This window comes from Doryrhamphus excisus, chromosome 12, assembly GCF_030265055.1.
Source record: "Doryrhamphus excisus isolate RoL2022-K1 chromosome 12, RoL_Dexc_1.0, whole genome shotgun sequence".
Lineage (NCBI taxonomy): Eukaryota > Metazoa > Chordata > Actinopteri > Syngnathiformes > Syngnathidae > Doryrhamphus > Doryrhamphus excisus.
In genome coordinates this window covers 15891069-15916282 of record NC_080477.1, presented here as the reverse complement: position 1 = coordinate 15916282, position 25214 = coordinate 15891069, and the positions used below count along the sequence as shown (strand labels likewise).

The 25214-nt window shown below is 41.0% G+C and overlaps 1 protein-coding gene across 5 annotated transcripts in view; it reads right to left on the bottom strand.

The window, feature by feature from the left end:
- Positions 1-16529, bottom strand: part of esrrga (estrogen-related receptor gamma a) — a 76870-nt gene extending 60341 nt beyond the window's left edge. For 2 of the 5 annotated variants that reach the window (XM_058088711.1, XM_058088714.1), the window contains exons 1-2: positions 16149-16528; positions 7646-7804 (exon numbers count right to left, since the gene is read on the bottom strand). In XM_058088711.1, coding sequence (XP_057944694.1) covers positions 7646-7804; positions 16149-16204 — 215 coding nt within the window. In that variant the 5' untranslated portion in view covers positions 16205-16528. Of the gene's footprint in view, positions 1-7645; positions 7805-16144 lie in introns of all 5 variants that reach the window. The other 3 variants (XM_058088713.1, XM_058088715.1, XM_058088712.1) reach the window with 3 other exon arrangements.
- Between the last annotated feature and the right edge of the window lie 8685 nt (positions 16530-25214).

Sequence of the window (25214 nt, the reverse complement as noted above, 5' to 3'; positions counted from 1 at the left end):
AGAAACAAAATAAAATTTTCAGTTTGGAAAAGTTCTAATACGCAAGAAGGTTTCCTGTTTTAAGCGATCAAAAACACAATTAAAATATGTAATTAACACTCTTTCATAATAATGGATTGATGATGATTCATTGTTGTCTTGAAGCCATTGACTTAAAGTGGAGTGCACTACTCGGCTATAAACAGCAGGGGCGCTGTTTATTCAGACTCAAGAAGTACAACATGACATGAGCTACATTGAATACATGATGCTCAGCATTATTCCTGTTTTTGAATAATGCTGAGTTCAGAACATTTAGACAGAGATTCTCCAATATGAATTATACATCGTTCATTGCCCTCAAAGAAAGGTTAATCTTTAATATCATATAGTGAATATAAAGCTACGTATAACACAATCAAAAACACAAAACATAGCAGTAGATAAAGGGAAGATTATCCAAAAAGGAAATAAAAATACTTGGATAAAATGAGTTTTTGGCCATAGGTGTGACAAAAGAGACACCCCAATGGTTGCAAACAACACTATAGCTGTACACTATGCAAGGTCGCCCACAGTGTGACGTAATGAGAGCTAAGACTTCCAAGGCCCCACTAGTGGGACTATTAGGATGGATCCTGGGGTTTGTCAAGTTTACACACCAACATTCTCTCTCCTCCAGTGAATGGATGAGCTGCTGTGGGAGGGTGGGTGGGTGGGTGGGTTGGTTGTTGTGCGCACACATGCAGGGCAAGCTCAGCCAAACGTTATTGATTAGGAATTATGAGCTTTTCCAAACAGCAGCCCGGCGACTGGAGAATGTCGAGTGTTTTTGTCGTATTTGTCGTCACACGGCGCAGATGTCAACCCCCCCCCCCCCCCACTCTGGAGTCAGATTCAGATATCAGAGTGTAGTAAAAGGTGATAGAAGCGACAGTACTACGTGGACAAGACACGAGCATGTCCGGGGGTTCAAGCGGCAAGGCGAGTGCACGGCAAACACTGTCAGATGAGAATCTTAATGATTTGGTCATTTTTCTGGTGAGCACTTGCTGATAAATGTGTTGCCGTCTGCTGCTATCTTTGTCACTACAACACACACACACACACACACACACGTTCGAAACCCTTTTCCTTCTGTCTTCTTTATCAGCTGTTTTCGCAGGAGTGATTCTCTACTGTAACAGAACAGTGCTGACAACCCCAAGAAGAGGAGGAGGAATATCTAAAGTTCCAGTTCATAAGAGTACTTTAAGTATCAATAGAATCCAATAAATGTTGAGGCATAATTATCAATGTTTCAATTCAACTCAATGGGATTACAAACCCAATTCAAAACTGCATTGCCACTTGGGTGGATATCAAGAAATCTACATAAAAGTACCATAAAAGAGGAAAAAAGAAACAACAAAAGGTTCTCTTAACTCTATGTCTTTCAGCAACATGTTTGGCTGTAATATAAACTTCTATGATAGAACCATTTAAAAAATACAGCCATTAAACGGGTCACGCCGACTGTGTTTGTCGCTCTGCTAAATCAGCAGTTAGGTTGATATGCTCTTGAACGCCACCGTTTGCGAGGCTGCACAATCGGACGATAGAATTGTTTAAAAACAAATGTTTGATTCGCACAAACGACGATGAAATGGGTGCAGCGGTTTCAATCACTCACTCAGCAAACAATTTTGTGTTGTGGAGACACAATACACCCCTAATATATATATATATATATATATATATATATATATATATATATATATATATATATATACATGCGTTATCATCAAGTATTTGTGGTATCCTCTCTGCTACCTCACACTAGAAACCCGGTTAAGTTGCTGCAAACAGATGCTATTACGCACGGGTATAATAAAAATAAGTACATAAAAAAAAAACTATCCCGAATCGGATTAAAAACACTTTTTTTTATTAAGCAGATGGTGAAAGAGGATTTCCACTCGAGTAAATATGACAGGGCGTTCAAATGTGAGAAGGGAAGGATGTGAAGAAGCGACAAGGAGGGAATGTGTGAGAGAGAAGCTGTAAAAAAAAAAAAAAAACGTGAGGACAGGAGTGTGTGCAGTAAAATGGGAGTACATTGAAGGAATGACGAGGGGGGAAAGAGTGCAAAAGAGGATAAGTAGAAATGGAAGTGAGGAGACACAAGTGAGGTGAATTCTTTAAGCAGATCAGATTTGAGGAAATTGGGCTGTCATGTCAGGATTGCCATGATTTACACCTATCCATCACTGTGAGCGACGACCGGAGGAGGATGCACAACAATGCACACATCACTAAACTTCACAATCTGACCTAAATAGCCTCCCTTTTTTTTTTTTTAGCCTGTTTACATTTTACATTCAACAAACTGTCCTGCACGGAAATCATTACTCCATTTTCTACCACTTATTCTGTTTAGGGTTAAGGTTGAGCTTAAGCCTATCCCAGATGACTTTGGGTGAGAGGTGGGGTCCACCCAATAAGTAAAGACGTAATAATTGTGACTGGAGATTAATAGCATGGGATTAGGGTTACATTTGTATGAAGAAAAAATAAGGATAAATAATTAGGCTGTTGGGGCGGCACGGCGGGCGAGTGGTTAGCGCGCAGACCTCACAGCTAGGAGACCAGGGTTCAATTCCACCCTCGGCCATCTCTGTGTGGAGTTTGCATGTTCTCCCCGTGCATGCGTGGGTTTTCTCCGGGTACTCCGGTTTCCTCCCACATTCCAAAAACATGCTAGGTTAATTGGTGACTCCAAATTGACCATAGGTATGAATGTGAGTGTGAATGGTTGTTTGTCTATATGTGCCCTGTGATTGGCTGGTGACCAGTCCAGGGTGTACCCCGCCTCTCGCCCAAAGACAGCTGGGATAGGCTCCAGCACCCCCTTGTGAGGAAAAAGCGGTAGAAAATGAATGAATGAAGGAATTAGGCTGCTGCATATTCTATGATGATGGTCATATGCTGCTGACATTCCTCCTCATCTTGCCGCTTTCACCCCCCCCCCCCCCCACCCCCCTCCCTCATCTGATGCACCTTAGAGCTTGGTGTCTGGACCATCTGTTAAGGAATCTAATTCACATCCGGTCATAATCACATTGCTTTGGAGTGTCCACTATAGCGCTGCCTCCATGTCTGTTGTCTGTGGTCTACAATTTTTATGTGTGTGTGTGTGTGTGGGGGGGGGTATGCATTGACATGTGACCTCCGTTGTGTATGTTTATGTGTGGCCATGTTTGTGTGTAGGTGTGTGTAAGGCGGGCAGCGGTGACGGGGGGGGGTGGAAGTTAATGAGAGGTGAGTGTCTGAAAGTCTGTCTCTCTCTTTCTCCCTCTCGCTCTCTCTCTGCTCCGCCAGTAATCCTCTTCTATAAATCTGCAATCCAATCAGCGTTGTCCACACACACACACACACACAGAGCTGTTGTGAGGCCCATCTGTGTGTTAAGGCAATCTGCTTTATCATTATGATTACATTGGGCTCAGTTTACAGCAAAGTGTGTGTGTGTGTGTGTGTGTGTGTGTGTGCCAGGGGTGCGTGGCTGGCTGACATTAATCACATTCCCATGGTTTGATGGCCTAAATAAAATGGGGAATAATATTGTTGCCGTCCAATGAAAACCCACACAACTCCAAACACAAATTAAACATATCCCTGGAATTACCTTCAAACTTTATAGCACACAGCGGAAACATGTTAATATAGCTGGATAATATAGCTTAATGTAGCTTTAATAATAATAATAATTAAGGATTTAGAAATGCTTAATGTTGTGATGTATTATTTTTTTTGCATGGACCCCGAGACGCCGCAAGTACAAGTATATGCATGTGAGTGTGTGAAGTAAACTGTAAACAAATCTCATCAACACAGTCGGAGGTCGCTCACACTGGCAGGAGCGCTCATGTGATGTGATGCTCGCCTTCTGCTGCTGGGGTGTGAATGTGGAAAATGGTCACATTAATTGTGGCGTTCATGTTAGGATGCTTGGACATAGAAATGTTGCTTTTTTCTTATGAATTTCATATTTATACTTGAAGTTTAGAACCGCCCTGTTCTGCAGTATAGTTCTACACCGCTGCAAACTACAACCGCAATAACAAAAATATTCATTTATTTTCTACCGCTTATCCTCACAAGGTGGCGGTGCTGGAGCTTATCCTAGCTGTCTTCGGGCGAGAGGCGGGATACACTCTGGAATGGTCGCCAGCCAATCACAGGGCACATATAGACAAACAACCATTCACACTCACATTCATACCTATGGACAATTTGGAGTCGCCAATTAACCTAGCATGTTTTTGGAATGTGGGGGGAAACCGGAGTACCCGGAGAAAACCCACGCATGCACGGGGAGAACATGCAAACCCAAAGTGGAATTGAACTTGGGTCTCTTAGCTGTGAGGCGTGCGTGCTAACCACTCACCCGCCGTGCAGCCAACAAAAATATTATTATGTGTATACTGTACCCCTCTGAGGGTGTCAATCAAACATGAGCATTATTGTCTACCTTATTGTTACCTAATGAATTGAACGTGGTGACAAACGGTACTCCTCTCATCACTAGACTTCACTGTCTGCCATTACACACACACACACACACACAGTGCTGGTAACGCACCCTTTAGTGATTGGCTGAGGGTCTGCGTGAGAAAGGTTTGCCAGACTTCTAATTGGCTTGACCCAGACTAACCCTACAATCCTATGACTAAGACTTCCTAGTCTACACACAAACACACATACACACACACACAATCACACAAAATAAAAAAGGCTTTGCAGAAAGCCCAACAACAACAACACACCCATCGATAGCGTGGCGATGGGTTGTAACATAATAACTAACAGGTTAGCTATTATGGTAGCCACTGATACTTTTTTTTAGAATGCAACAACAAGATGAAATCAAACACAAGAAATGTAAGCATAAATTACATGGTGCTGTTTCAGTTTTCCAGAAGGTGTGTGACAAACCTCAAATTTGGAAATGTTCAAACCCAGGTTGAAAACGCCTGTACTTGCGCACTTAATTTTTTATGCAATGATTTATGGAATTTTATATAATGATTTTAGAATATTTTTTTTAAATATTATTATGTGATTTTACCCAAAATACTGCAAAAACCTCTTCCAATGACCTTGTCTACAAATTGTGCTCTATAAATAAACTTGCCTTGTCTTGCCTCCTTTGCATACAACACCATATACTGCTAATTAGGAACAAATGGCATACTCACAATGACAACTGTGTGCCTTCTCCAGACAAACTGAAAATGATTAAAAGACGCCAGGGCGGAAGAGGAATGTGCTGGCTGTTTGTTTAGACATGAAACACACAGCGTATTTACAGTTGTCATTCTAAATATGGAAGCCCCCAGTTTGAAATGTTTGGAACTACACTCAGACGGGGGGACATTTTTCACGTGGTTGATGTTGATTTAGCTACCTCTTCGTCTATACCAAGGGTTGGTAACCAGACATTTTGCCTTCTCTTCCAGTAAAAAATAAAATAAAAAAATAACCCAAAATGAAAAGAAAACGTAGCCAACTTTTACATAAAAAAGCTAATCAGATTTCACATTTCTGCATGTCAGTGTTGTTTGCTCAGTAGCGTTACGACTGATGGTTCTATTGCTGCAATTGGCTGGCAACTAGTCCAGGGTGTACCCCAGGGTGTACCCCAAAGTGTACCCCGCCTCTTGCCCGAAGATAAGCGGCATAGAAAAGAGATGGATAGTCCTATTGAGAGATAGGCGCAATGTTGTTTTTAGCCAATTAGGCTACATACTGTACGTATTGCATCGTGTTCTCTGATTGGTTTATTGTTGCCAGCGTACGTTTTACGTCCCTGTGTCAGTGGGAGATGGTCCAACACTCAGGTGGAGTGCGTACCAAAGTAGCACACACAACATTTTTACAGATTTTAGCACTAGATTATCAGGCACCTTGTCGATTTTTGAGGAAATTGCGGAAAATACGGTACTTGGTGACTTAATTTCCCAAAAGCAACTAGCTACAAATGTAGGGACTGTGGGCGTAGTGGAAGCGGTGGTTTTTGCTAGACTTAGTGGAAGCACGTATATTTCTACGGTTGCTGCCGAGAGGTCCGCCCTGCCTCACAAGCAGTCAATGGCCAGTCAACACCTTGCCAATTAGCGGGTCATGTTCTCCAAACACATAACAACAAGTTATAGAACTTGTTGTTATGCTCTCGTTAATGACATAGTTTTATTTTACTGCACAGTAATGTACTTTAGAGTGAGATTCTCTCCAGTGAGATTCACTCCACACACCAGCCTACCCCCCCACCCCCCTTGCTATGACCTTTATTTTGTTCTTTCTATGCTCTTGTTTACCTTTATACTCTGCTATGGTGTGTGCTCTTGCACTTTTGCTTCCGTAAACCTGGAATTAGTGGGACTAATAAAGACACATCTTATCTCATCTTATCTCGCTCAGCCAATCAGCAGTCAGAACAGTCCAGATGCATTCATAGACTTGCGGTGAGTTGGATATTTTATATTCTTTTTGAAACTGCACAGTTGCTCTACGTGGTGTTAAAAAAAAATCACTTTGCTCAGCGAAGGGAGCTGTAACAATAAGGCTGAGAAGCGGCGGGTTGCTGACCACTGCTCTCTACAATAATCTCTCGCCACTTCAAATTTTGCAGTTTCATGGTTTTTCAAAAATATATTAATTAATAAATCATTATTGTGTTGAAGCAAAATTTTGCCTTAATTAAACATTTACAAGGATAAATAATATAAGGCAATCATAAGTGGCATTCAAAGACGTTGTGAAGACATGCAGTACCCTACACAGGTCACTAGGTGTCAGTAATGTTACTGTACTGCTTGGTAAAAACGTCACCACATTTGCTGGCCAGAACAGGCTTCTTATTGCAGGTTTGAATGATCTCACAACAGACACAATAATCCCTAACAGCGGCTACTGTTGTGGTTGAAATCCACACCAAATTAACACTCAACTCGGAAACCCTGACGGCCATTCCTGGGCTCCCTGATCTCATCACGAGAACACATTTACAGTAACACACATCAACACAATGCCTAATTTTCAGGTAATACCTGTGTAAATGGTCTAACTACAAAAATACTCGATTGATAAATAAGGGATCCTATTTGGTGGAAATTCATTTATTACGATTGGGTCTGGAACTATTAACGATGATAAATGAGGGATTACTGTACTCATTATTATAACTATTTACATAGCATGTGTGGATCCCCCAAAAATAACTAGTAATACAGAATATCAAAGCTTTATAATCAATAGAGAAATAAGTTATGGACAATTAGTTGTAGGGACATAGCCTGTGTTTGTACTCTGTCCCTGTAATGTTTTCCTTGATGGCAGCCATGTTTTTCACCCGATCTTGCTCAAATTGTATAGACATGTGCTTGTCAATCCCCTACAAATTTTATAGTTGAGCTGTGTGAGAAAGCTAGTAAATGTCACACGTTTGGCTGCAGAAGCTTTTTTTTTCCATGGCACAAAAACAAATGGGCTCTTCTATGGCTCATGCATCACTTTTTATTGAAATGTATTGAAAATGACTGCCGTCAAAAAAAAAAAGCCCATTCAATTGAAAAAGACTTTTGCTGAAATCTAACTGAAACCTAAAGTATTTTGGTGTTTTTACCTTGGGTTGTAGAGGGCATGGGGGTCTCTCATGTGGTTGGCCTCCAGCGGCTCGTAGCTCTGGTGCATCCTCCAGGCGCCAGCGCCGCATTTACCGTACGTTGACTTGGAGCTGTCGTCAGTGCTGCTGTTCACCAGTGGACCCTTCGATAAGTTCATTCTGGAAGGAGTGAAAATACTGATTAGCAAGTCCAACAAGGGGAAGAAGATAAAAACATTTACCTTGGAAATTATGACGCAAAAGACAGAAGAAAAAGAGCATGGCAAAACTGAGTAAACAATACATGAACAAATGTTATTAATAGATTCTGATCCATATTCACACACACACACACACACACCATATAACTTAAAAGTCATGTATGTGATTTTATTTGTCGGCACACAGACGGACATTAACAGGACACTTCGGTCCTATAACATTTTAAGATGTGCATGCACACACCCATTCCAGTGAATAAGGCCATCGGATGGGGGGGACAAAAAGCAGAAAGCCCTGGAGGGCACACTGTGTGTCAAATCAAAGGCACCATGGTGTCGGGAGAGAGAGGTTGTCACTGGATTGATAAGGTCACTGCAGTCAATGCAACCTAAATTCTCTATTGCAAAAAAAACCCCAACAACATTAATTGATCAAAAGTGACAGGTTATGAAAATGGTTATGGTTGACAATAGTGGAAATACAAACTTCAAAGTGAAACTTGTTACTCCGGTGATGTGTTCAATTGCACACAAATGAGGACACTAATGAGGATGAAGCGGCGTAGAAATGGAATGAATGAATGCATGTATAAATATTGTATATGCTAATATTAATTGTACATTTAGTGTGAAGACTGTGTGAAGGAAGCCGCAGGAGGTGTCACCAACTTATGTACAACAGTTTATACCAGGTCCACAACTTATTATTTTTTTACTTATATTTTAGACCTATGGCACATTGTTGAAAGGAAAAAAAAGAAATACAAAATTACCAATAATACAACAAAGAAAATAAAAAAATACATGAAAATATAAAAAGTGGTCCCCCACATCGTTTGATTTTCAGTATGCGGCTCTTGGTGGAAAAAGTTTAGGAACGGAATATTTCATTACACACACATGCACAATTTAATACAATCCAATGAGTACAGTTGTTGTGTAATACTGATGTGTATTATTTTGGTTTGCAGTGATGTCGAACTGCCGACAGCTGTCAATATGATGCATCACAGTAGTAAACATATTTATTTTACATCCTAATGTGTCTAATTAGCTCTGTGCTTGTCAAATAGTGGGGTAGAGGGGCTTTCCGTATCAGTGTCTTCATGCATGGCCTGCATGCATGTTATTCATGCATGGACAACCAAGGAGAAGAAGTACACGGGGACGCCGGCGGATAAGCATTACCAAAGTTTCTGACAAAAAAGAAAAGGAAAACAAATAAACAGAGCAGAAAATATGGTGAAGATTACCATGCATACGGTAGGGAATGAGGAGCTGTTTTTTTTTTTTTGAGAATCAGGTGATTGCATAATGCTAGTGCCAGCAACTCATACAGTGGTTTGTACACGCAAATAAATAAATATTATAATAGCATTCCAGTATGTTGTGACTGCTAACACTACCCTCCTCTTTCTCTCTCCACGTGAGGGGAGGTGGAGGGGTCGGGCTGTGTAATTTGTTGGTTTTAGTTCCACTCTGTTGAATCGGACCAATCGATATCTAGCTAGCCGCACACACTCTTATTGGCTTTGCTCGCCGTGTCACGATACGATATAGACAGAAAACACTTCATAGTACATTTTTCCCGTCATGGCGTCATCGTTGATGAAGGGACATCCGGCATTATGCGGATGGTTGACCGATCATTTGTACTTTTTGTTGTAAACTGTGGCTTATTAATATAAAATATATTTAATTTCAGATGTAGTCTAATAAATTATTAATATAAAGATGATCATCTCCCACATTAAGAACGTGAACAGTAATTGTACACAGCTATTCCAGCCTAGACTGTATGCATGTGTGTGTGTGTGTGTGTTGCTTGGTGACTCGCTCATGTGTTGCTGGCCCATCTGTGACTAGAGTGACCATGGCAGTGTGTGTGTGTGTGTGTGTGTGTGAGAGAGAGAGACATGGGGATGTAGTGATTGATGAGACAGTTGCCATTCTTACTAATGCAAAAGGCACCTACCCCTGAAGGAAACAAATGCCACCATACACAGCACATGGACACACACACACACACACACACACACACACACACACACACACACACACATGCTAGACAGTGTGATGTCATCAAGACAATCCAAAAAAAAAAAAACCCATCACAACATTAAACCCTGATATTGAACACAGTAAATCTTTCAATGTCAATCCCTAAATGCTATTTATTGGAAACCAGTCAAACTTATTTAAGGTTTAAACATTTCATTCAGAAAAATGTCCATCCTGTATCAATATTTCCTACCAATGTACCCAATAAAAAAGGCATAGAGGGAGTTCATACAAAAAAATATATATTTTAATTTTAATTGCTTTAAAAAGTTGGATGTTTAGGTGATTTACGGTAAAATAATGTGCCATAAAAAGATAAAGGAGCCTAATAGCCTTAGCTCTGCATGTGCTTATAGGGAGGATTTAGGGAGTGCATACTAAAAAAAAAAGAATTAACTGCAATTAGTGGGGGTTAAAAAGTTAAAAGTTGGGTGTTTTTTGCTGAAAATAATATGACAGTAAGATAAAAGTGTCTAATACGCTACCTGTGCATGTTGGCGGAGTTTAGGAAGTTCATACAAGAAAAGAAACAATGCACTTTCATCAAAACTGACATGTTATATGGGAAATAATAACGGTGTAGTGTATATAATAGCAAAAGTTCTACATCGGTAGAGTAGTTTAGTGAGCTAATGCACAAAGCAATGCATTGTAATACGTGGGGAGGTTGTGGGGTGTCTCTTCGAAATGTTGACTTTTTTAAATGTAATGTGCCATAAAAAGAGGGAGGGTTTGAGGTATTCATACAGAATACACTGTAATGACAAGAAAATTTATTTTTGCGGGGGGGTTCATAAAAATGTTGGAGGATAACAATCGTCTTGCATGTTACAGGAGTGCAGGGAGTTCATACAAAACTGTAATTAGTACAAAACTAAAATGTTGCATGTTCGGGGGAATGTGTATTTTAGGGAGTTCATACCTACCAAAAAAAATCCCATCGCTAATAACTTTTCTGAGTTTCCCGCTGAGGCCTGTAATTAAACAAGCGCTAACCCTAATGCCCTGACTTTGAGCGGTGTGTGTTGAGGCGGTGTTTTCTGAAAGTGCGTCACTGCAGTGTTTTACGTATACGCTCCAACCTGCAAAATAATCCATCCGCTGTTATCGCGCCAGCTCTAAACAAATCCTTATGTACGATGCTGAAATGTGCTCATAAAGAACATATTCCTATACAGATGTGTGTGTTGGTCTCATGTCTGCATCAGGGCAGATGGGTCTAGATGCAGTATGCTGTAGGCATGTGTGTATGTGTGTGTGTGTGTGTGTAAGTGTGTGTGTGAGCGGGTGTGTGTACACGTTAGCGTTAGCAACGGGAGCTGTTAGCGGGGCAGGCGGCAGATGGGCTGTCGTTCTTAATAGGGACTGAGCGGGTGCAGAAAGGTGACAGCTCCGCACGGGAGGGGCCTGCAGCGTGAGGACGGAGGGAGGTAGGGATAAGGGGAGAGCGTGTTGGGAGGTAAATGGTGGGGGAAGAACGGGATAAAGCGGAGATAAATTGTCCTCTGTGAAGAAGAAAAACAAAAGTGAGGATCGCCTACGATGAGGCGCAGACCTCCTGAGGGCACAAAGTGTCAACTAGCGTCTTATTATTATTATTTTGACAGCGATTTAAGCAAATAGACCTAAAAGGGAGCTGATAATTCATCCACAGGATATGTAAAAAAGGAAGTGACATTTCTTTTTTATTTTCTGTTGCTAGAAAATGCTTGTTCCCTCGCTCTGATATTTTAGTTTCTCATTATATAGTAATATATAAAACCCAGTTCATCGTCTATGAAGGCCGCACTTCTTTTAAATATCCAATATATTTTTGCAAGCATGCTACTGACAAAAAAAGATGACTTTGTGGCAAGCGGCAAAATTACACTTAATTAATCTTAATGTTTAATCTGCATCATTTATAATCACACCTAAAATGCACTTTTCAACTTATTTCAAGCAAATTTGTGTAAAATGATGTGCCCAAAACCTTTAAATCCAGCACATGAAAATGTATCCTAAATTGAAAAAAATATATATTTTGTTAAAAAAAATGTATGCTGCTGCCCAGCGCGTCACGTCCCATGCGTTTTCCATAGAAGTGAGGAAAGGTCTAATATAAGATGCAACGCGAGCGAGAGAAGAAAGAGACCTGCATATGTGGCGTGGTCTGCCACATGAAGCATGATGGGAGGATGAGTGGAGGAATATTTCACTGTCAGTCTGCAGGTGGCATGGTCATCCATTTCTTTGGCTCTCCGCCCCTTTGCACTACACCTTTCTTTTTACGCACAAAGCCTAACAACTGAATCATATGAGGTGGGGCCAAAAAAGCGGGACCTTCCTTTTCTTTTCTGCTGTCACACACACAAACACACACACACACACACACACATGCACGCCACTTCTCCATCTAAATTTGTTCTATTGTGGGCCAGTCTATGCTGTCTCCTCCCATTAGGGCCACTGTTAGAAGCCTTGAGCACTACATGATACACACACACACACACACACACACACACTGATGGCTTGATTTTTTTTAAATACGCCGTCAAATTTGAACTATAAAGCAAAGAAGTGTCTACTAAGAATGAACCAATGATGGGGCGCTAAAACGCCAACGACATATTGCTGAGTGTGGGATTTCGGGGCAGCGGGCCTCGGTCTTGCATGTCCTTGCGACCAATTTTTGTGCGTAGCTGCTAAAGAAAACAGGAATATATTCGTGTTATGTCAACAAAATCGAAAAGGGAAAGTTTTCCGTCGAAATCCGTAACAAGCATTTACTCCTCTTACATGGACTCTCTGCTAAAGCGGGATATTCCCGTAAATATTTCCAATGAATTAGGATGTCAGCGCCGATTTGTGCTGTGACATGTACAGTACTTGTCAGACCTCAGAAAATCTCAGCGCTGTTTCTTACAGAACAGCGACGCAATGCTGGCTAACGTTGTTTTAGTTTTAGCGTCGTCCCATCTGCTGGAAATATATATAACTATAAATACAATATATATAACTATAAATACACAGGATTCCATTTTGAAATTGATCACTCTCACTGCGAAAAACCTCTTTTCTCCCGCATGACTTGAATGCGCCACATCTGAAATGGGGTCAATACGTGTTGGTAAGCAGCGGAACCATAAATGATTTGATAGCATGTGATAATAATGAATGCACTCTGATGTATGGATCCCCCTTACATGAGTGGTGGCTGCAGAATGGGGCAGATGTGAAACAGAAAAGAAGGGGAGTGGGATACAAGAAGGGGGTGGGATGAGCAGGATTGCCCCTCTCTTTACTATCTCTCTCTCTCTCTCTGTGTTCTTTCAATCATCTCTTTGGCATTCAATCACACACACACACATACACACATTTGGCTTGGTTGCGGTGTGGCGGCCAAATGCGGTGAGTATGTGTCACAGCTGGTATGGTCCCCTCGTACTGCTCTTTCAACACATCAAGGCCGCCATTGACCCATGACACACACACACACACACACACATACATATACACACTGATTGATTGACTGGAAATCAGTCAAATTCACATAACATGTCACTGAAGACAATGTGTGACTTTTATAAGATGAAAAAAGCTGCAGAGCATGCTCGAGTGTGTGTGTGTGTGTGTGTGTGCGCTCATGCGTCCCGCAGACCACTAAGAGCAGGGGTGTCAGACAAAAGCAGCCACCCCCACCCTTGTCTTCCTCCTTCCCACCTATTCCTCTCTGTCTCACTCTTTTGCATCCCTCTCACCCGCCCTCCCTCCCTCCCTTTTTACAGGACTAAATTACTGCCGGAATGCTCGGACCCTTCACACAGGAGCCAGGCCCGTCGCTTGTATGTATGTGTGTGTTTGTATGTGTGTGTTTGTGTGTGTGTGAGTGAGTTTAGGCGAGGACAAACCTGACAGATAACAAATGCCATCGGGACACAGGGACAGGCAAACGGACACACAAAAAGAGGGACACCTCAGAGGCCAGCCGTGCAGGTCACACACACACACACGCACACACACACAAACACACATGCACGTACACAAACACAAGCACACAAGCTACAAATCAGCATGGCACATATTGACATGCCCTGACAGATGAATTAAGTAAATGATTTTATAAGGAGATTAAAAGGATTTTAATTTACGCAATCTCTCTTTGGTCGACCCCCACCTCCTCTTCTCCCCTCCTTCCCCTCCTACCACTCAGCTTCATCTCTCTGTCTCTCTCCCTAGTACTGGCTTTTCCTTGTGGAATTAGGAATTGATCGGAAATAAAAAAGAAAAAAAGGCAAAACAAGCCATGAAAATAGAATGTATGTCTGTGTATTTAAGTTTAAAAAATCAATACATCACACTTTTTTTTATCACAAGCAAATATTTTATATTTCAAATATTCTACATTGATATGATTTTAAATGGAACTCTTGGTGACAAAAATTCTCATTATTTCCGTCATGTTCATTCATAATAATTCAAAAATGTTGCTAAAAGATGACAACTACAGTGCTATCTGTAGCGTCTCACCGTTTGATGGCGTGATCCTTAATCGGTGGGATGAATTCACTAAAGAAATCTTCATTGAGTGAAGCATCCATTGCAAATCCTAAGATAAAATAATTTCTTCCTGTTATCTTGTACTATGTGAACATGGAATTCACGTTTTGCATGCACGGCCGCCGTGACTCTTTTAGTATAAACGCATACCGACAACGTAAAACAACAACAAATTCCTCAAAGTCACCTAGGACAATATACTTTAATGATATGCTAATAGTATGTATACGATGGCAAAAGGGGAGTGTAATTATGTTAATAGCTTAAGCGGGACTTGTTGATGTTATTATTATTTTTATTAATATCAGTATCATCATCATTATGATTGGTAACTTTAATTAGTGTTAGAAAGGAGTGCCTGAGAGCATCGCAGGGGAATCCACCGAAGCGGGGGGAGAGCATGGATGGATGGATGGATGGATGATAAGACAAACAGTGTTGAAATTGCTAAAAAGCTCAAAAGTTGTCCTATTTTACACAATGCATCTGTTGTAAAATGTACAACAACAAAATGCAACTTATTTGCACCATTCTTCACCCGTCTATTGAGTGAAAGCTGAAGAAAAAGTGCTGAAAGTTCAATTTTACTGTGGCCGCTTTCCAAACTAGTCACACTGGTTTGCATCTAAAAGATCAGCAGACGGACTCACACTGCCTTTTTTATTTTTTTTATATAAAATATAGGAAAAAATATAAATGTTCTTGCATTAGATTAATTAATTTAAGACATTCAAATTATTCTTCAAATCATTGCACACACACACAAATCAATTAATGACATTCAATCTATAAAGAATATTTTCTAACAATGCAGAAAAAGGGTTATAAAGAGGGAATGATCAATAAAGTGTATGTTCATCAACTTTCTCAGTCTTTCTGTTTTCATTTAAACACATCCTCAGATGCAGGTCAGTAAATGCAACATTGGCCTCCGTTTTTTTTTTTCTTCTCAGCACTTCTAAGCAGTGAACTTCCTGTTGTAAAGACATTTAAATAGAGGGTGTGATTCTGGATTTTAGCTTTATACTAAAAAAAAAAACCCCAAAAAAAACACTTGTTGTGTGCACAGCATTGGGAGATATTTTCTTTCCGATGGTCATAGTGATTGCATGCAGACACACCTCATGCATCACACCCATCACTCCAAATCTACCAGGAACAACCTTAGACCGCATCTGCATGAAAATCTATGTTTCTTTAACTTCTCGGTCTCCATTACATTGACTTAAAATGAGCAGCAAGTCGTTTAGCTTGTTGGTGTTAAAGTGTGTGTGTGTGTGTCTAATTCCTGTGCAGGGCCACACGCTGAGTCGGCCGTCTGAAATTCTACCTCCTCTGGCATTTAAGAGCGCACTTCCCCTCTTTTCATCCTCTCACTTATGGGCCCTTGTCCCCCCTCACTTACGGGCCCTCGTACCCCCCCCCCCACTTGTGTGTGAGTGTGAGGCGTGTAACCTCGGCGTCCCCTTCTACCTTGTTGATGCTCCGCTTGGATGAACGAGCAGACCGAGTGAAAAAACTTGTATGCGTGGAAATGTCTCAGGTGTGATGTCCACATTGTCCTGACACTGCTGCTCCCAACACAAACACAGACATACATACGCTACATGACAGCGGAAACAACCTTGACCTGCACACCATGCACACTCCCACACATGATGGAACACAATGAGCAATTAGAATAAAAGGTAAAATTTACCTACTCTTGTTCAGAGTGCATTAAAAAACACTCGGAGAGCGGGTGTCCTACCAAATCCATCGGCGATAACGGATCATTGTCATGTCAACCTCCTCCAGAGAAAAAAAAACAGACAGTTTTGTGGGAAAAAAAAAATCTTGAAAAGTTTCAATATGTGTCCTCTTCTTTCTCCGGTCTCTTGGTCCTTGCTTCCACTTGGAGGGAGCAATACAATTTAGCGGGCTTGAGCACTGCCTGCCTGCACTGATCTGCTCAGCGTGGATGTGAGAAAGTGTGTGTGTGTGTGTGTGTGTGTATGGCCAGTGAGAGAGAGGGGGGTGCGACAGACACACACAAAGTCAGCCAGTCAGGCAGGCAGTTGGGACAGAAAGCTGTGCCGCTGTCCTAATCAACGACTTAAAGACTCAAATGCAACTCATGAATATTAAGCAGGAGAGGTTTTTTTTTTTTTTTTTGCATATGTAGTCCCTCATGGCTGCCGGAGCGGCCGCCATTGGTGGACCCTCGGCCAATGGTTGCGGGGAGGGGTGGGGACAGGGGCGGGACAGGAGGGGAGGGCAGCGAGCGGAGCGAGGAAGGAGAGCAGGTGGAGAGGGAGGGACCAGACAAAGAGAGATGCAAGGGAAGAGAGAGGAGGAAGAGACAGGTGAGGGAAAGATTTCAGGAAGACGTGTGAAGTATTTGGAACAAACATCTTATTTAGAGATCAACTGAAGTGAAGGAAGGACACAATCAAAAAAGGCATAGGCAGTAAAAAACAGGATTAAGGCAATTCCGAGGCCCGTTGTTACAGAATGATATGCACGTGTATGCTTTTGGAGTTTTATCTCTTAGCTCGCCACCTTGCCCTTGTAGCCTATATTGTGAGTGGCGGTATTCCATAATTCCATACATTTTTTTTTTTTTTTTGCAAATAGGGACTTTCCGACAGAATTGGGATGAGAGAAAAAGAGCATCTGAGGAGAACGTATGAAAACTACTACATATGAGGGCAAAAATTGACTGGATCTTTAACTCAAGATTCCAAGAAAGAACTGGGAAGGGACGGGGGGGGGGGGGGGGGGGGGTGCAAAGATGAAAGAAAGTGGTTGTGATTAGCAGCTTTGGAGGAGAGCAGATAATAAAACATTTCCTCAAACCAGTCGCTTTGATGTAAATGCGTGCACGTGCTTGTGTGTGTGTGTGCGTGTTTAGCCTGGAAAACTGACATACGGAGTCACACATTTAGCATATTAGCATTGTTTTAAAAACGAAACCGGGATCAAATCTGAATGTGGCGTTGCATGTGTTGATACTGAGATGAAATGAAGAATCTTTAAGGTGGAACAGAGAAGGTCTTTACTGGTCAAAGTTCTTCCAGTGACGTATAGTCGATGCATTCATGCATATTGCATGCGGTGCAAATGATGCAACTAAATTAGCATGTTTGTTGTAAAAGGGAAATGATGAAATGCAACAAATAACAATACATAACTATATCTGTTAGATTGTGAGGACGTCTCTCATGCAGAGGGCACCAATTGAGTGTTCAATTGGATTTAGGTCTGGGCTCTGGTTGGACAATACCATCATCTTAGATTTTCTTGTGTTGATTTGGATTCTTGTCATGTTGAAAGCTGAAAGTCCAGGTTTCGCTATAACTTGAGTGGAATTAATTAGTTATTTTGTGTTATGTTAACTATCATGGTCATCTTTTTACATAAGAAAAACCTATCCTGTCAACATTCAACACATGATAGGGAATATTAGGATAATCTCCCCTTTGCATACAAATAATCAAACGTGTTGAGTCAAACCAAAGTGCACGCACAATTGCTGTGAGGTTCATGCACACAAGCAAGCGCACTCACACACAGAGTTATGATGTATCCAGGGACTTATAAGCATCGACAAAGATGAGTGTGAATCAATGCTGCCGTCACTACCGAGCAAACAAATGCTTTACCAAAACCTCCCAAACACACATACTCACTCAGATAAACACACAAAGACAATATGTGTTGAAATCATATGATTTCATCCTTTTCCAAAAGGGAAAATATAGTATATGGATATGACGTTAGTTGGAAAATAATAAGTGATGCAAGTTGAACTATGCAAAACTAACGACAGGCTGCAAGAAAAAGACATTAATGAATGCAAACTGCTCAAAGTAGGCATCATTTTATCATGTGTTTTTTTTAAATGCATCACTGCATATGTAAACAAATAAGAAGCAGAATGTGCTACATTCCGTTCCATTCTTTTCACAGCATCCACCAATAAAACAGGTTATTTCAGAGCCATCCATCCATTCATCCATCCATGGGGGTCTATGCTGGAGACTATCCCAGCTGACTTTGGGCAAGACGCGGGGTACACCCTGAAATGGTCACAACCGAAAACCCATTCTATGGTTTCTCTATCCCCTCTGTGACCCTCATCCTCACCTCCCCCCACCCCTTCCCCTGACTATTGATTGTCTCAATCAGTGTGCATGTTGACAGTGACCCCTTTAGGCCACTTCTCTTGCTCTTTCACTGGTAAAGCTCATAAAACACAAGCCTATCACTATAAAAGCGTGATGGCGCGTGTGCGTGTATACATGTGTTCAGTCCCTTTATCGCATAAGACATCAACATGAAAAAGCCCACATGATAAAATTCTGTATTATATGTAATAATAGGCAGCAGTGAATGAAATATGACGTCTACGGTTGAAACAGACCTCTCGCTTTTCTTATGTTATTGCATGTGTGAGTGCGTGTGTGTGTGTGTGTGTGTGTGTGTGTGTGAAGTGCAGGAGAATTATCCATTGCAACTCATAGTGTCATCAATCACACCACTCAATAGGCCACAGAAAGTTCACGCAGGGGTGCCATTGGGTCAAAACAGTATTCTACAAATTCAAAGAGCTGGTCACTTAAGCACCTGACCACAGTGACACACACTGATAAATGTCTGGCCGTCATATAAACAACATTACATCGACAAGTCCTGTCCTGTGGCCTTGCTGTAGAACACAACACAAAATTAAAGCAAAGCGAAAAAAGAGGGGGAAGGAGACCAGTGAGGCTGTAATTCACTAATAGCCAACAGAGGGCGCTATGGATTATGGCCACTTAAGAGCCCAGCATCTGCAACATACTAGCTGTATATACTATATGTATGTGCATGGTGAGTGCAGAAAGAATTGCCAATAAAAAACGCATCATTTGCATGACATTATTGATATATTTTCAGTTTCAAAACAATCTTTAAGCACTCTAGTCTGGTTAGAAATGGAGTTGATTTTATCACCATCCAGTGATATATGAAAAACACCCCTTCTTTTAAATCTCAATGCTGCCCAATTGCTGTCAGACATGCAAAAGAGATTTAGAAAAACTTGTGTGTGTGAGAGCAACAAATATATATTATTATGCTGTTGAATGAGAAGGTGGAAATTTGCAAAATTAATCTGCAAAAGTGATTACTACAGGTAGTAGTAGCATTTGCGTGTCTAGATGATATTGATGGGAGTGAGCTTTGATGCCGAAATTAGATGATTATACCTAAAAGAACACCTCAAGGGGGCTAAAAAGGAGGAAGAGACAGGCTTATTGGGAGAAGGAAGTTTTCAACAATGCTTCCCCTGTTATCATTGTCAATTTCACATTAGCAATTCCTTTCACATGTTCAAGATTAGCATCTTCATCCTTCGCGATGGTCGCCGCATTTCGGCAGCTTGGACTGGGCATGTAGCCAATGTTGATTTCTCCATTCAGCATCTCACAATGTCTAATTGGACTTGAACTTTTGCGCGCCTCCACCAGATGAATCTGCCTCTACTTTCACGACCATGGAACACATAATGGAGATTCAAGTTAAATAGGTAACTAAAAAGAAAAAAAAATGATGTTGTCCTTCCTCCGCCACACTGTTTACAACTCCTCAGTAAGAAAAGTAGCCATTGGCTGTTCGAAAAGTTGCTGGATGATGTCATCGGCTACCTTGCATATGATGTTGTAAGAGATGCTGTAGGAAAAAAGCATAACGTCATAGGAGAAACAACAAAGTGAGTAAAAACAACTTAATTACATTTAGAACTACAAATAAACTTGATTGTTGGTTGATTAATTTAAAATTGATCATCACTTCATCAAAATAAAATAGTTTTAACTTTTTATCGCGGCCAGTGCTTACCATCTTGCAGTTAGGCCTGCCAAAGTTCTTCCATCCCACCTTCTGACACGCTGACAGATACGAGACTGAGTCCGAATGAGGCTTAGTGTAGTATTAAGGAGTGTATTTAATGATGTTTAAGGCAGGCTGGGCGGACCACTCAGCCGCAACCCAGAAAAACAGAAAAAGTCACAATATTTGTCACTAGTCGCTTTTGAGAAAATATGTCGCCAGATTTAGTGAGAAAGTTGCCAGGTTTGCAATATTGCTCTACAAGTCTGCTAGTGTCTTCAACCACCTACGATTACTATGTATCAGACTAACTAAACGTAAAATGAATAATTAATAACAGTACATACAGAACCACACTAAGGTGAAAATTGGAATTCCATAAACCGAGGACCACCTCTAATGACTTTAGAACAGGAGTCTCAAACTCGCACAGACGCTAGTTTGAGGCCCCCACCTTGATACCAAAGTTTAATGTTGAAATGACAGTTTAAAGCTGTGTGCACACCGGACACAATTAACATGATTTTGCATCTCATCAAACATGTTGTTAAAGTTACGACGTTGTTCCCAGATGGAACTGAGTACGATGCTAACTTGCTAATTGGGTACAATTATTAAGTTTCATTAATGTTAAAGGTTAAATAACTGTTAATACTGTACATTTGAATCTGAAAAAAATAATTTCTCTACCAACTGTATGTGGTTTCTTACGTTTTTCTTATTTGCTGTTTTATTATTATTTTACTTATTTATTACTGATTGATTGATTTATTGTCTTTATTCTTAATTTGTTTATTTTTTTAATCTTATTTTGTGTATAGAAAAATAAAAATTAAGATATTTGTGAACAGCGGAATGTTTTATCAGATATTTTGGTGTGGAAAACCGGAACCAAAGTACTGAAAAAGTGTAGGGTATAGCAGAAGCAAGAGTTTTTAATAAATGCGTTTTGGGTTTTTTTGGAAAACCTGATGCGGCCCGGCTTCACCCAGAACCTAGCTCCGGTGGCCCCCAGGTAAATTGAGTTTGAGACCACTGGTTTAGAAGATGAAAAATCTTCTATAGTCAGTTCAAAATTGCATTATTGACTCAGAAAATAAAATTCAAAGTGTCCAAACTGTGGCAAAGTGGACTTACGGCCAGTTAAGATACACTAAAGTACGGTTCCAATGTTTTATCCAACATTAATCTCACAAATGGTCAAATGCAGTTAATTTGTTATTGTAGATGTGTGAGCGTAAAGAGCAGTTTGCGAGACAGACAGAACATAAACACACTCCACTTCATCTGTTTTAGTGTCTAATGACGTGTGTGATTAATTACTTATGAGCCAGTATGAATGTGGGTGTTTTAAGTGCATGCGGTGCAAATGCTCATGTCTCTGTGTGGGCTTTGGTCTATGTGTTTTTTTGCCGGCAATGACTGGGTTTAATGGTGTGTGTGGAAATAATCACTTAATCGTCACACTGCTTCTATTTAATGTGTGTGTGTGTTTCTTGGTGCGATGATTTTACTTGTTAGAAGTGGGGATGGAAGGGGGGGGGGGCAAAATAAAACCCATTGAGATTATCAAGGAGAAAAGGAGAGGAAAAGAAGCAGAAAGGGAGACCTTTCTCCTTTATCTCCATCTCTAATTCTCCACAATAACCTCTCCTTTCAATGTTGCGCTCCAGACCGTCAGCCTGTGAATTTATCGTTGGCCCAATGATTGCTTCTTGGGCCATGATGGCTGTAAATTGCTTTGCCATTTGGTAAATGCTGGCAGTTAGAAGGTATACAAGTAATTATTTCCGCTTGTGCTGATTGAGACATAATTCCAAGATGAGGCCATGGAAAAAAAAAATGACAGCATTTCGAAACAACTATGTTTTAATTTCGCTGCATTCCTAATTAGAATCTGTAAGAACAAGGCACGTTTTTATATGGTTTCCTCCAATGGGGCCCAGAAATAATTAAACTGTCAAGAGGAAATAAATAAGTATAAACAAGGCGTAATTTTTACAGTGCACAGCACCTTATCAAGCTGTGACTTTTTGAGAGGAAAAACAAAGTGTGGGGAAAAACCCAGGGACATTGAGGACATGTTTGCAACACACACACACAGTCGCTCAGAAATTTTACACAATCATTAATTACTTTGGCCGTACTGTTTAAGTGGCAATGATCAGGAAGTTCTTTTGGCGAAGAAATAATCAAGGAATAAGTTGACTTTCTTCCAAATGTATTCCATTATTGATAGGACCCAAGAACGAAGGGACGCAGGAATACCAATTTTTAATGCAAGATAGTTACACAATCCCTTCTTGATGTAACTACTAACAATTACAAACTGGATTTTCTCCAAATCCACATTTTGACTGGAGGTTTTGAAAAGCTTTGTTTTTAGTGCCAGATGTCTGCGGGCACCATTTCAGGTATTAACTTACTGCAATTGGTCTCACCTTGGCCACCTCAATGAAACATTTTCTGACTCTGCCACTGGCATTCTACAGATATAAAAACAGCTAAAAAGAGGTAGTCTGCCAACACCTTCTGCACATGTGGAGACCATGTAAAAATCAGCTGATAATAATTGGTGGCCTGATCGAGCGAATCAATCACAGGTTTTATGGTCTGAGTTGCTTTTTTGTTAGGTGTGTGTCATGCTTGGGGGGCGGCGTGGCTCAGGTGGTTGTCTCCCAACCTGAAGGTTATGGGTTCGATCCTCCGTCCTGCCAAAGTATCGTTGGGCAAGATACTGAACCCCTAGTTGGTCCTGATGCTGCATCATCAGTCGGTAAATGTGCTAATGTTGGCAAATAATGCAACACCTCTGCAGTTGTAGGAAAAGGGTCCCCGTGTTTATTTAACACAGCACTTATATAGACCTCATGAACAATAGCAATGACGTGGATTTCCAGAATTCAGTCCTTATCTGGTCATGACTGGACCTAAGTATTTTGGCAGACCATCTTGGACTCCAAACACATTCGAAAACATCTTGTGTAACACTCAAGTCACGTAGCCCTCTTAAGTTCAACTAGAGTTTACCAAAAAGAAAAGTCATATGCAATGTGCAAGAAAGTAGTCATTTTACAATATATTCCCCGCTTTTGGGGGTACCAAACTCCCAAAAATAACAGTTTCAAAGCACTTTGTGTGCCATGGAGGTGGAAAAGCACTATACCATTTACCATATACACACCAGGGTTTGGGAGGGAGGGGGGGCGGAGTGAGCTGCATATACTGTTACCTGAGCCTCGAAGCACAAGTCTTAACAAAGCATTAGTCCAAGTGTACACTTCCACTATTTAAGGAAATAAGTCAAATAAAAACTGTAGTACTGTATTGTCACCATTTAATAAGCCCCATATGAAAATGCCAAACAGAAGTGAATCCTTGGGAAAGACATACCTGGAAGTCAACTTTGGCGTCCCCCCTGGCGCGTTAGTAACGGCTGGTGGATTAGAGGCTGCTATCCACTGTGCACGCTCACGCTGATAGAAAGCACTGATGGAGATGCATTCGAACTGGGCTTACTCAATTACAATCTGACAACAAGCTTGTAGAGCCCAGCTTTGCCTGACTACACACACACACACACACACACATCCCTAAATGAATGGTGTAACACGGCAGATATCGCAGACTTCATCAGGCTCTCAATGAAAGAGGTATCGGAGACAAAGTGTTTGAGTGTTCCCTGGTAATTCTATTTACTAAGAAGCATTTAGCTGACATTTTTATCGAGTGTGGCCAGCAGGAAAGTGTGGCTGCAAATTGATTGGAAAACAACCTTTTGGCCAACATAAAAGAAAAGGAGTTCTTGAGTCCGTTTGAATGGAGACAATTTGGTGGGACTGTGCAGTCTGTTGACGACTCTCAAATAAATGTCAGCTCAGATGAATGAACCGCAGATGTACTGTGTGTGTTTACTTGTCATCACTTAATAACATGGCAGAACACTTCCCTTTTTGTATTATTTGGGTTATCGTCTTTATTCATATTTTTCAAGGTGAATGTCATCCTTAACTTTTTGGAGGCACGATCAATTATTGATAATTGTGTTTCTTTTAGTGTCTGAGTCCTTCTATTGGTGTTAGTGTCTTCATTGTAGGACCTCTCTTAGAAAATATATTGCAGGTGAGTATGTACAGTAAATACAAACAATGTTCGTTTAATATTAATATGAAATGCAAAAGGCTAACACTGTGGAAGTGCTTATGAATGTGTACACGTGTGCATATGTATTAGATTTCTGTAGCTGGAAATGAATTCCATGGGGACAAGCATTAATTCAAAACATAGAAGTCCGCTGTTTAATATTCTTGAACAATATGTGTGCATGTTATATTGGAGCCTGACAAATGCACAGGCATGCTGATATAACAATTTGCTACTACTATAAAATTCATTCATTCATTTTCTACGGCTTATCCTTACGAGGGTTGCAAGGGTGCTGGAGCCTATCCCAGCTGTGTTCGGGCAACAGGCGCACCTTGGACTGGTGGCCAGCCAATCACAGGGCACATATAGACAAACAACCATTCACACTCACATTCATACCTATGGACAATTTGGAGTCACCAATTAACCTAGCATGGAATGTTGGAGGAAACCGGGGAGAACATGCAAACTCCACACAAGGGTGGAATTGAACTTGCGTCTCCTAGCTGCGAGGCCTGTGTGCTAACCACTCGACCGACGTGCAGCCGATTACTGCTGCATCACAATACAAAAATACGGTATTACATACTGTAGATACTGTACCATGTTCATATTTACCCATTATGTGACCTTTAATGACCGGGATGACCGGTGTCCTTGTGAGCTTGGACCACATTGCTGGTAACAAGTCATTCATAAGGGCTGCACGGCGGTGAAGTGGTTAGCGCGCAGACCTCAAAGCTAGGAGACCAGGGTTCAATTCCACCCTC